Source organism: Anolis carolinensis, chromosome 1 (genome assembly GCF_035594765.1).
Source record: "Anolis carolinensis isolate JA03-04 chromosome 1, rAnoCar3.1.pri, whole genome shotgun sequence".
In the NCBI taxonomy this organism is placed as follows: Eukaryota; Metazoa; Chordata; class Lepidosauria; order Squamata; family Dactyloidae; genus Anolis; species Anolis carolinensis.
Window position 1 is genome coordinate 155041362 of NC_085841.1, and position 13712 is coordinate 155055073.

General features: G+C 41.4%; 1 protein-coding gene across 2 annotated transcripts in view; it reads right to left on the reverse strand.

Annotated features, from left to right (window-relative positions):
• The window catches only part of atad2b (ATPase family AAA domain containing 2B), a 93599-nt gene extending 81087 nt beyond the window's left edge, over nucleotides 1-12512 (reverse strand). For both annotated transcript variants that reach the window (XM_062969112.1, XM_062969110.1), the window contains exon 1: nucleotides 12116-12512. In XM_062969112.1, the coding sequence (XP_062825182.1) occupies nucleotides 12116-12304 (189 nt within the window). In that variant the 5' untranslated portion in view covers nucleotides 12305-12512. The remainder of the gene's footprint in view (nucleotides 1-12115) is intronic.
• Nucleotides 12513-13712: the final 1200 nt, after the last annotated feature.

The following is a 13712-nucleotide window of genomic DNA, read 5'->3' on the forward strand; positions in this document are numbered from 1 at the left end:
AAGAAAGCTGGCATTTGTTAACGTGTCCTCTTTAGAGAATGTCGTGAAATGTGGCAGAGATTGGGATGTGAAACTGTCAGGCTCAATTTTAAATGGGAATTGAAAACCCTGAACTTGTTTTAATGAAGATGTTGCACAACCCTCATGATGTTTCTAAATGAGTAATAAAGGATACACTGTGCAAAGCAATATTTTTTTCACATTACTCTCTACCTAAGGAATCAATTACTTTGCCTCTCGATTGGCTAAATACTAGAACATGCTTCTGAGTTTGGGGAGTGGAATTGACTAGAACCAAGCTAGTAAGACAAGAGACAACAGCAGAAAGTTGGATAAGCAAGGACAAGGGACAGGAAAAAACATAGTATTTGAGACCTGTAGACAGGATTCTACTTATAAAGTGATATTGCCCCACTTGCATAAGAAGGATGAAAAGTATGTCAACAAGAAAAATGAGATGTAGCCGGCTGCCACAAATCCTAACCAATATTTAAGGTAGGCAGCATGAAGTGATGGGTTTTTGTGATCTAGGAGGATGAACCGTTTTTTAAATTAGATTTTACACCATGCACACAGCAAAAAGCAGGAGCATTGATCAGTGAACTCATCTTTAGAGTTCTTTAAACTCCATTGAACATTTACTAATAGAAACATGTATGTTCATTGGGTTATCAGATAGGTCAGTCCTGTATGTAACTTTCAATAATTAAGAGGCACCCAAGCACCACATATTTATATTTACTTGGTGTCAACTTACACAAGGCCAAAATCTATGTGATCTTTCAGGCCTAAACAGAGATACTTCATCCAGTCATTCACAATGCTAGCTCGTTTTTGTAGGAAGAAATTAATTACACCATTGTAATAGAAGCTAGCTACCAATTTTACAGGTCTTTTGAGATGTACAGTAATCCAAATACGTAAAACAAGCAAATGTTTCTCTGAAGACAAGCTGAGACCATTAGCTTCCCAATACATTAAATTGGAATGCTACTTAGCTGACATTATCTTGGTCATATATCAGCCACCTTATTGCTGGAATGATCTGAATAACAATGGTTTTTCACAGAGCATAGTTTTTTTGTAAAAAAATAAATATAGCTTTTGAATCTCACAGTTGAGATGGTTTCATAGATGATTTTGACAGCACTCAAACTTTACAATCACTCTTAAAATTGGTTATGTCTAATGCATGATAGTTGACCTCTACTTAAGATTCAGGAAGGATTTTGTTCATATTTTCTCCTGAGTAGCAAGTTTTCTTTTGCAAACAAGATAACTAAACATGAGAATTTACATCACAGCATTAGCCAGAATGAAGGATGAAATAAATTTCTAATGTTTCAGTTATCCTAAACGGAGCACCATAGTATTATTGTTAGCTTGTGAAAAAGCCCAGAACAATGGGCAAGTAAAACAAACATCTAGAATGACTATCTAAATCTACCTATAGAAAAACTCAGAACTGAATTACTTGGGACTGCTCATTTTTCCGCTGCAAACACAATAGTATTTAACAATAAAATTAAACATAATTGTATCTTGGATTAAAAATTATACATCAGATAAAAGTGCAACCCTTTATCATTATTTTGCTCCTCTGCATAGTTTTAAATACAATGCAAAACCTTAAACTGAAGTTTATTTTTTCAAATATGATCTCAATAGCTCTTTCTGTTTAAACTAGACAAAGTGATATAACCTAAAAAATAAATCAGCTAAATTATCTACTGTATTTTTTCTTTCAACAGTACCAGAAAACAACAATATCACTTCAATCAAACATTCTCATTCCTTGATCCATAATAGCAACTGAAAATGTAGTAAATTGGTGATCTGGCAAATCAAATAATACATTCATCTTCTGGACTATTGTAACAACGCTCATCTAATAAGTTTTGACATCTTTCAAAGCTCTGTATTGATAAGCAATTCTTCAAGGTTAACAAAGGTACAGGTTTATGGTGATGTTGCAAGTTTACAGCCCAATTATAAACACATTAATGGAAGTACATTACATTCGTTTCAACTTAGCTTACTTTAAAGTAAGCACAATTAGAAATATGACCTTAGACTAGGGTGAGCAACTGGGTCATATCCCGAGAGCAATTCTGTGTCTCTGAGGTCCTAAAAGGATGGGCAACTTTAAAAAGCCTCTTTTAAACAAAATAAACATGTGATGAGTCAGAAAGATACTTCAGGTATTGAAAAAAATAAAAACAATGGGGGGGGCTGCAAACTATTTGAAAGCTAAGTTATTCCTTGAGGCTTTTTGGAGAGAGGGCAGCAGGCAAAGAGAAATAAAAAGAGCTCAATGTATGCTCTAGAACTGTCTTGCATCCAAGAACTTTAACTTGAAACAATTTTAGTTAACCAATAATATAAAGAGAAGATTGGGATCACAGCCCAGTCTGGTCAAGAAACTCTTAACTTGGGACCAATTATTTCCCATATCACCAAATTGTTACACAGATGACATAAGGAGAAACTTTGCATGTAATTTTGTGGTCCTTGAAGGAAAGATATGACAAGAAGTGGAATAAACAAACACATACATTTCAAGCCCAGGCAGGATGAGATGTGGAATAAACACATGCATAAATTTCAAGTACAGGTGATTCTCAAGCACAGGCATGAAGCAAGAACAAGTCTGAAATCTTGTTTGTTCAGGTATGAAAGCCATTTTAAAATAGTAAGATGAAGTGATTAATATATTCACAGTTATTACAGAGTCTGTGAAACCAAAATGGCCCAAAATATGACTTTTAATCCTTTAGTTAGGAGTGAAATCCTCAAGATACAAGAATTCCTATATGTTTTAAGCATAAAACAGAGAAATCTTACATTTCTTAGCACAATGACTTAAATGAATAGTTTGAAATACTGAATTCAGGAGATCTTTCAGAAAAAAATACCACTGATGGATGCCAACAAGAGTACAAAAATGCCAGTTACTGGGGAAGATCAGAGAGTTCATATGTTTTGTAAATAGTATACTATGAAACATTTTCACTGTAACCATCTCTGTACAAATGTGCTGTACCCAGGGCTGTAGCCAAGAAAGCGGGGGGGGGGGGGGGGGGTAGGAGTTCAACTTTCAGGTTTAAAAAAAACCCTGGTTTACTCATGAATTTTAACTGGTTAACCAAATCCCCATGAGTGTCCACTGAAGATTTTCTGTCTTGAGTGTCCACTGAAGTTTATTGATAGAGCCTGATTTCTAAATTATTTTGTGTTATGGAACTACTCTTCACAATACGCTATGGCCCTGGCTGTATCTGAAACATTTATGCTCAAGTTAGGCTTCAATTCTATGCAACATTCACCATGAAGGTGATTCACTGAACTCAGTTGGACTTCTTAGGATTATATATAGGATTATAGCATTAGACACAGTTTTATCACTCCTATTCGCCTCTCCTCAAAATAAAATGCAGACCTAAGAAACCCTTTAATATTTCTTGCAACTCATATCACCACATCAAATATTAAACATATCTGTAAAAATAGTATCCTTTACCACTGCAATGTAAGCTATCTCTCAATGTCACATCCAAGTGCAACACTACATAATATTTCTCTTTACATTGTACTAATTTTAATGCTTAAGCAATGTAAAAAAGTGGATGAAATTATGAAAATAAAATTAACCACCCTCCACAGATATATAAACCTCCTTTGCTTAGTTTCCAATATACCTCACAACTTCTGAGGATGCCTGCCATAGATGTGGGCGAAACATCAGGAAATAATGCTTCTTGAACATGGCCATGCAGCCTGGAAAACTCACAACAATCCAGTGATTCTGACCATGAAAGCCTTCAACAATAATTTTGATTATGTATACTATAAGTAGCTTTGCAGTAGAAAACATAGCTATTCTGTCATCCACACACTACAAAATATATAACATTTCCAACATGAAAATTAATCATGAGAATTAATGTTATTTCTTACCCACCTCTCCCTAAGGCTCAAGGCAGGCTACAACAGATTAAAATGCAACATATAACTAAAATGCATAAAATTGTTTTAAAAATTAAGAACACAAACATAAGATTAACCATTACACATAAAAAATCATTCATTTACACAAAAATATCAATTTAAAATTAATCGTTTAAAATAGATTAGATAAACTTTCCAGAAAATATAGTTTTTTACAAAAAAATTCAGACAGCATGTTTAGCTGTTGAATATTTTCAGGCAGATGAAAATTTCCTGGGTTACAGTTGCCAGTCAAGTCTTAGCTGGTTAAAGCAAACATTTCCCAAAGGACAGTAGTATAGGGGGGGAGTGATCCTGCAGGTAACCTGGACTCAAAGCATGTAGGGTTTTAATGGTAATATTCAACACTGTACTTTGCCCAGAAAGTAACTGGCAATCAGTGGAGTGATTTAATACTGGTGTGATATGTTCACTTTGGCTACTATATTTTGAGCTAATCTGTGTTTCAAAATTTGGTATAGAGGTAGCACATTGCAGAAGTCCAGCCTTGAAGTGACCAACACTTGCACTACAATCTTTACATCTTTCAATTCAAGGATGGGGAGCAGCTGGTGTACTAGGCAAAACAGATAACAAGCACTCCTGGCCATCACATTTGTCTGGTTATTTGGAGAGATGGATCCAGGACCACTCTCAAATTGCAAATGCAGTCTTTCAGGAGAAGTATACACCCATCCAGGACTGGCTAATACATCTTCAACCCCAGGTGAGGACCCCTGATAGTAGGAATCTCAGCCTTGTCTGGATTTAGTTTCAATGTGTTTTTTCTTCACCCAGTCCATTTCTTCCTCCAGAAATTCATTCAGAAGAGATACACTGTTCTCAGCTAAGGCTGTTTTTGAAGACATGGACAAATATATTTGGGTGTCATCAGTGTACTGACAGCACCCCGCCCCATGTCTTCAGATCATTCTTCCAGCAGTTTCATATAGATCAATGGTTCCCAACTTTTGGGGCTCCAGGTGTTTTGGACTTCAGCTCACATAGTTCCTAACAGATGATAATTTGGCTGGGATTTCTAAGAGTTGAAGTCCAAAACACCTAGAGGCCCAAAGGTTGGGAACCACTGATGTAGATGTTGAAAAACACAGGAGATTGAATGGCATCTTCTGATATCCCATATAACAACTCCTTTTTATAAGAGCAGCTATCCCAGAGCAAATAAAACCTGCATGAGAAATAAGACCAAAACCATTGCAATGCAATGCTTCCAATTCCCAACGCCCCTCCCCACAACCAGGTTGTTCCAGAAGGATATCATGATATATGGTATTAAACACTGCTGAGAAGTCTAACCACCAACAGGGACACACACTTTCTGTCAGAGTTAAGTAGATGACTCACTAAGGAGTAAGTGTGGACTCTGATAACCCGATTCAAATAAAATATTGTGGATTATCTGCCTTGATATTCTGGGTTATATGGCTGTATGGAAGGGTCCTAAGGGAACTGTAAGTATCTCAACTCCGTATCCTGTACTGAAGTCAGTTTGAAATGGGTCAAGGAAGTATATGTCATGCAAGACCACCTGGACTGTTTTATAACTAATTAAGTTAACCCTAACACTCCTACCAGAAATTCAGTTAAAACGCAACACATTTTTCTGTTACAGTTTTATTTTTTACAAGATCCAGATATTTACATCTGCTGAGTGTGACACTCACTAATGTCAGAAGATGCTATATAAGAGCAAAGATAGCTCTTACCTATAACTGCTTTTTAGTCATCTGTCAGCACAGGGCGGGGGGAGACAATGCTTCATGCTAAGGAAGCACCTTCTGATTACTTAGAAGACTACCTTGTGCTTTTACAGAGAAGAAAGCAACTTTTTTCCTGCTACAATATGCCTGTCTGTGTAGGAGGCACAGGCAGACAGCTATGCCAGGCAACAGATTGGGAGGAGGGAGAGATCCGAAGTTCTCAGACTGTGCTACTAGGCTGGGACACGGTATTCAGATTATGGCACAATGATTGTGGGAGTGTCAGTAGATTCTTCATTTTAAGTATTTTCAGAAGTAGAGTCTCATTTATCCAACATAAACAGGCCAGCAGAACGTTGGATAAGCGAATATGTTGGATAATAAGGAGGGACTAAGAAAAAGCCTATTAAACATCAAATTAGGTTATGATTTTACAAATTAAGCACCAAAACATCATGTTTTACAACAGACAGACAGAAAAAGCAGTTCAATACACGGTAACGTTATGAAATAATTACTGTATTTACGAATTTAGCACCAAAACATTGCAATGTATTAAAAACATTGACTATAAAAGCATTGAGTACTAAAAGGCAGACTGCTTTGGATAATCCAGAATGTTGGATAAGTGAATGTTGGATAAGTGAGACTCTACTGTAGTAGTTTCAGTATAAACAACAGGGAAAAGAATACTTGCAGTACCTTTAAAACATTTATTTTAGCACATTTCATAAATTTTATATCATTTTCTCAGACGTATGATGAAGTACAATTTATGAAACTCACATATATATGCAATGTTATACAAGGAGGGTCAGGGTGATATGGTACAAAGAAAATGATAACTGTATTACTACTCCTGGCCATAAACTCTTAGAGAATTGGGTTGTTGTATGTCTTTCGGGCTTAGAGAATTGATTTTGCAAAAACATCATTTTCTGGTTAATGACTACACAAGACTCCATGTGAATGCCTTCAAGTTACCTATGGCAACCTCAGGAATTTCATTAGTTTTTCTTAGATAAGGAACATTCAGAGGGGTTTTGCCAGTTACAGTACTTTTACACCAATCACTCTGAGGACTCTTCCACACAGTCATATAACCCAGAATACCTAGGCAGATATTAAAGTGACTGGCTCAACCTTGAAGGAGCTGGGGGTGGCAACAGCTGACAGAGAGCTCTGGAGTGAGCTTGTCCATGCAGTCATGAAGAGTCAGAAGCGACTGAACGAATAAACAAAAAAAAATCTAGGCACATAATCCACAATATCTGCTTTGAATTGGGTTATGAGTCCACACTGCCATATAACCCAGTTTAAAGCAAATAATATGGGATTTTATACAGATGTGTGGACGGGGCCTGAGATCAGCAAAGGAATCTCCCGGGAAAGATACTCAATCATTTCAGCTGTTACTGTTCCAAATGTCATTGTTTTCAAAGGCCCAAGAAGCAATTGCTACATTTGTTTTTTCATTATCAAGGCAGAAGTGTAAAATGTATATTGATGACACTCTCAAACACAGGCTGGCATCTTAATTCCAGCTAAACACATTAAACTGTTGAACAGAAAGTCAACTATGTATGGTTGAGAAAGGTTGACAGTGAAGAAATGGAAAGCAATCAATACATTCGAGATGTGGTGCTGGAAAAGAGTTCTGTGGATACTGTGGCCTACTAAAAAAACAAATAAAGGTGTCCTAAAAGGTAAAGGTTTCCCCTGACGTTAAGTCCAGTCATGTCTGACTCTGGGGGTTGGTGCTCATCTCCATTTCTAAGCCGAGGAGCCGGTGTTGTCCGTAGACACCTCCAAGGTCATGTGGCCGGCATGACTGCATGGAGCGCTGTTACCTTCCCGCTGGAGCGGTACCTATTGATCTACTCACATTGGCTTGTTTTCGAACTGCTAGGTTGGCAAAAGCTGGAGCTAACAGCGGGTGCTCACTCCACTCCCCAGGTTTGAACCTGGGACCTTTCGGTCTGCAAGTTCAGCAGCTCAGCACTTTAACACACCGAGTCACTGGAGGTGTCCTAGAGGATATCAAATTTGAACTCACTTCCTGGACACCCAGATGATTAAATGGAGACTCTCGCACTTTCGCCATATCATGAGAAATCACAACTTGTTGGAAAAGACAACACTACTTGGTAAAGTAGAAGGCAGTAGGAAAAGAGGAAGACTGCGTGCAGCCTCAATCAAGGACGACGATAAAGTGGTGACAGTGGTTTCTCATTCATGAAATTGCCATGATTGATGCAGGTAACAATTAGAGCAGGCATGGACAAACATTGATTTCCAGTTGTTTTGGACTTCAGGTCCCTACCAACTCTTAGGAATTGTGAGAGTTGAAGTCCAAAACATCTGGGGGCCAAAGTTTGCCCATATCTGAACTAGAGAGTCTACATAAACACTACTCTAATTGATTCAATGAGTCTACTCCAGTCAGAAGAAACTTTGGGCCACAGATTATCAACAATGAGCTGTAACCTGACCATGTTTTTTAAAAAAACATTCTACACATTGAGTATCCCTTATCTAAAATGCTGGGTATCAGATGTATTTCAGATTCTCGATTTAGGAATACCTATATTTGCATCATTGTACATAATGAGGTATTTTGGAGATGGGAACCAAGTCGAAACACAAAACCCATTTATGTGTCATATACAAATAGATTGAGGCTAATTTTATACACATTTTAATCATTTTTGTACACTGAGCCATCAGAAAGCAAAGGTGTCACTATATCAGCCACCCATGTGAAGAAGGTAATCGTCGCACTCTATTCTGCTTTAGTCAGATCTCGCCTGGAATAACACTGTATTTAGTTCTGGGCACCACGATTCAAAATGGATATTGACAAGCTGTAAACTGTCCAGAGAAGGGTGACCAAATTGATAAAGGTCTGGAAGCCAAGCAGAAGAACAATTTAGGGAGCTGTCATGTTTAGCTTGGAGTAAAGAAGGCTTGAAAAGATACATGACAGCTGTGTTTAAATATTTGAAAGGATGTCACATTGAAGAGGGGGTAAGCTCATTCTTTGCAACTCTGAAGACCAGGGCACAATGGATCAATGGATTCAAACTGCAGGAAAAGAGATTCTACCTAAACATCAAGAAGAACTTCCTAATGGTAAGATTTGTTTGACGGTGGGATAAACAGCCTTGGAGGGTGATACCATTTCCTTCTCTGGAGGTTTCAAACAGAAGTTGGATGGCCGTCTATTGGGAGTGTTTTGATTGGATGTTTCTGTAGGATGGACTAGATCGCTGTTCTGATATCTTCCAGCTCTATGATTCTATGTGGGAAAAGTTGGCTACGGGAATATGTTGGAATTCTGGATAAAGGATGCTCAACCTCAACATCTATACATCTATATATCAAAAACAAAGAACGAGAAATGATATAGCCCATGAGATGAATGAGAATGCCTTCCTCCCAGGGGCAGTTTTTTAAAGGCTGAGAGGGGGGGGGAGTAGCAAGCACAGTACTTTAAATACATATGCAGGCAATCCCTGGGTTACAAACAGGATAGGTTCTATGTGTTGTCAAAGGCTTTCATGGCCAGAATCACTACATTGCTGTGAGTTTTTCATGTTGTATGGCCATGCTCCAGTAGCATCCTCTCCTGACGTCTGAACAAACCTCTGAGGATGCCTGCCATAGATACAGGCAAAATGTCAGGAGAGGATGCTACTGGAACATGGCCATACAACATGAAAAACTCACAGCAATTGAAGACAGGTTATGTAGAGGAATTTGAATGTAAGTCAGAACAGGTATATTTTTAAGTGTAACTCCAACCCATATATATAAAAGCTTTGCACAGCATAGTAAAAGCCCTGTGGTGTTTGTTTTGCTGCCTGTGCCCATTCAGAAGATTTCATGTTGCTTTCTGTCCCTGTGTGAATTGAATTCTGAAAAATTTGTCTTTGGTGGAAACAAGGATTGGAGCTAAAGCATCAGTGGAGACCCCTTTTCCCCAGGACAATTTCAGGTGATTGCCCTTCTGAGGGGTTGATTTCTCTCACTTCCTGTAGTCTCACCCCTGTTCTTAACTAGGAGTCATCTGTAAGTTGGATGTTTGTAACTCGAGGACTGCCTTTATACCGAAACATATGACTTCAGCATTTCTCCACTTTAAATCCAGTTGTTTCCTCCTGCAGAATTCTAGGCTTTGTAAGGCCCTTCCACAGAGCTCTATATCCCAGAATACCAAGGCAGAAAATCCCACAATATCTACTTTGAACTGGGCTATCTGAGTCTACACTGCCGTATATTCCAGTTCAAAGCAGAAAATGTGGGATTTTATTCAGCTGTGTGGAAGGAGCTGTAGTTTAATGAAGCCCAGGACCTGTCTCGCGGAGCAGTTTAAATGCCCCTTTCTGAAGTACAAATGTTAGACTAGATACACCTCTTCACACCCCTCCTCCTCCTTCTCCTGTCCTTTCAAGAAGCAGTACTGCTTTCGGCCACCGGGGGCGCCCCGCTCTTCCTTCCGCCTGGAACCACAGAGAAATGAGTGACAGAGAAACACAACAGCACCACCGCCGCACTGTGAGGCTCCCAATGTCAAATTTCCAATGGTTGGAAATCACTATGAAGCCCATCTCCTCCAAAAACAAACACAAAAGAAACCCTTCACTCTTTCCATATCCCTGCCAGGGCTGTCCTGCTCGGCGTGCCTCTTGAGCTGCAGCTCGTGTCCTCCTCCTTCTACCTCAAATGACCTCCCTCCCGCCTCCCTCCGAGAGAGCTGCACGTCGCACTCTCCCCCTCCATCCCTCCTTCCCTTTCTCCTTCTCTCCCTCTTGCAACATCCCACAGCCTCCTTCCACACCACCCACTGCCTTGGGGCCCTTCCACACAGCCATATAAACCATATATTAAGGCAGAAAATCCCACAATATCTGCTTTGAACTGGGTTATCCGAGTCCACACTGCCCTATATTCCAGTTCAAAGCAGATATTGTGGGATTTCCTGCTTTGATATTCTGGGTTATATGGCTGTGTGGAAGAACCCTTGGAGGGCAGCACTGCCCCAAAGACTTTTCCTCCTCCTCTTCCAATTCCCCTTCTTCTCCACCTCTCTCTCATACACAGCAGATTGTTATCCTCATCACACTAGGGCCCCTTCCACACAACTCTATAAAATCCACACTGAACGGGATTAAATGGCAGTGTGGACTCACAGCCCTTCCACACATCTGAATAAAATCCCACATTATCTGCTTTGAACTGGGATATATGACAGTGTGGACTCAGATATTCTGGTTCAAAGCATATATTGTGGGTTATTCTGCCTTAAAATTCCGGGTTATACGGCTGTGTGGAAGGGTGCTAGAATATAGACCCACTTTTAATTTGGTTTCTGCCTCCTGCAGAATTCTGGGGTTTGTAGTTTACTGAGGCCCCTTTCACACAGCCATTTAACTCAGAATATCAAGGCACGGCATCCACTATATCTGCTTTGAACAGGGTTATCTGACTCCACACTGGCATATAACCCAGTTTAATGTGGATTTTATACAGCTGTGTGGATGGGGCCTCAGTTCAAAGCAGATGTTCAAAGCTTCAATGCCTGGCTGATTTCTGCCTGGAGAATCCTTTGTCAAGAGGTGTTAGCTGGACCTGATTCGACAACACATCTCTTGTGGGAGTTGAAGTCCAAAACACCTGCTCGAGTGTGATGAGATGGTAAGAGCACTCTGACACCCTTTTTGCCTCCTTGCCTCCCTTTTAGGGGACTTGTGGGATCTGGAGTTTGTTGTGACAGGGGAAAAGGGTGAAACACCTCCCCTGATGTACAACTCCCAAGATCCCTGAAGAGAGAGGCTCAATACAGGTAGCTAAGGCCCTTTCCACACAGCTGAATAAAATCCAACATTATCTGCTTTGAATTGAATTAGATGGCAGTGTGGACTCAGATAACCCAGGGCCCTTCCACACAACCCCATATCCCAGAATAGTAAGGCAGGAAATCCCACAACATCTGCTTTGAACTGGGTTATGAGTCCACACTACCATATAATCCAATTCAAAGCAGATAATGTGGGATTTTATTGAGCTGTGTGGAAGGGGGCCCAGTTCAAAGCAGATATTGTGGGATTTTCTGCCTCGATATTATGGGTTAGATGGTTGTGTGGAAGGGCCCCAAGGCGAACCAAAGCGCTGACCGACTGTGCAGTGTGGGTGCAGGGCTGTGCACTTTCTCCCTGCTTTTATTCCCTCCCCCCCCCCTCCCTTGGGGTCCAGCCGGGATGCCAACAGGATGGTTGCCATGGCAGCTAATGTGGGGTCAATGCAATGTGGAACCACTCTGGTGTGTGCAGTGAAGCCCCGAGAAAAGCCCTGGCCTGGGCCTCAAGGAGGGCCTCCCTCCTCAGCAACGCCCTGGCCTTGCTCACCCGGGCCGAGTCGTCTTCCTGCCCGGCGGCCGCTCCCGCTGCCAGGGCCGCCTCCGCTGCTGCCGCCGCCGCCTTGGCGCTGGTCCGGGACAAGCGGGTCCGGGACGAGATGAAATGGCTGCCGGGCCCGGACCCCGCCGCCTTGCCCAGGAGACGCTGCGACTGGGCGCTCTTGCGCGTGTTCACCATGGCCGCCGCGAAGCGAGGAGGACCCGCACCCAGCCCCGCCTCGGCCTCCTCCGCCGCTCAGCCCGCCAGCCAACAAGCCAGGCACCCTCACCCACGGGCCGCCATTGCTGCGCCTTCCCTCGTCCCTTTCTCTCCTCCGACACCCGCCCCCGCGGCCTCCAGGGGGCGCTGCGCCGCCGCCGACGCTCATAGGACGGCCTCTTCTTCCACCTCCTCCCTAGGCCTGGCAACATACAGGCGGAACGAGAGAGGGGGGGGGCTTCCGGTGCGGATGGGAGGCGCCATTGGGCGGAGCCGCTCTCCCCGTCTGCATCTCTATGTGCAGCCAGGAGGACTCCCCCTTAAGGCCATCTAACCAGGAATGTCAAGGCAGGTCATCCACAATATCTGCTCTGAACTGGGTTACGTGGGGGCCCTTCCACACAGCCATATATCCCAGAATATCAAGACAGAAAATCCCACAATATCTGCTTCCATGGTTTTCTGCTCTCTTGAAAATATCCCCGTGCTTGTAGATTTCACTGGCTTCTCTGTGTACCTTGACATAGTGGTTGTTAAAGTGGTCCAGCATTTCTGTATTCTCAAATAATATGCTGTGTCCAGGTTGGTTCATCAAGTGCTCTGCTCTGGCTGACTTCTCTGGTTGGGTTAGTCTGCAGTGCCTTTCATGTTCCTTGATTTGTGTTCGGGCAATTCTGCGTTTGGGGGTCTCTCTGTAAACTAGTCCACAGCTGCATGGACTACAGTAGACTCTTACAGTGGTTTAGAGCAGGGGTTCCCAAACTAAGGCCTGTGGGTCATTTACCTGGCCTCCACCCTCAGTTTTAGAATTAGGCTTGCGCAAAGTCTGAAATGATTTGAAGGCACACAACAACAACAATCCTAATTAATTTGACTATCTCATTAGCCAGAAGCAGGCCCACGCTTCCCACTGATAGGTTTATGTTGGTTAAAATTGTTTTTATTTTTAAATATTGTATTGTTCTTTCATTATTGTTGTTTTGCACTGCAAATACAACATGTGCAGCATGCATAGGAATTTGTATTTTTTTTTTCAAATGATAATTTGGCCCCTCAACAGTCTGAAGGATTGTGGACCGGCCCTCTGCTTAAAAAGTTTCAGGACCCCTGCTTTAGAGGATCCCTCTTGTCCTTTGCTAGACGTAGCATATGTTGAATTTTCTTGGTGGGTCTGTATGTTACTGGAACATGGCCATACAGCCCGAAAAACTCCCAACAATCCAGTAATTCCAGTCATGAAAGCCTTGGACAACACATATCCAAAAGAGCTTTTGCTGTCTCCTTTTGTTTTCATCATTCCGTTTTTTAAAAGCACTCTCATCTCCTACACTGAATTTTATAACAATATTTATTTAGATTTAATTCTTAGCCCTTTCAAGACTGCCAT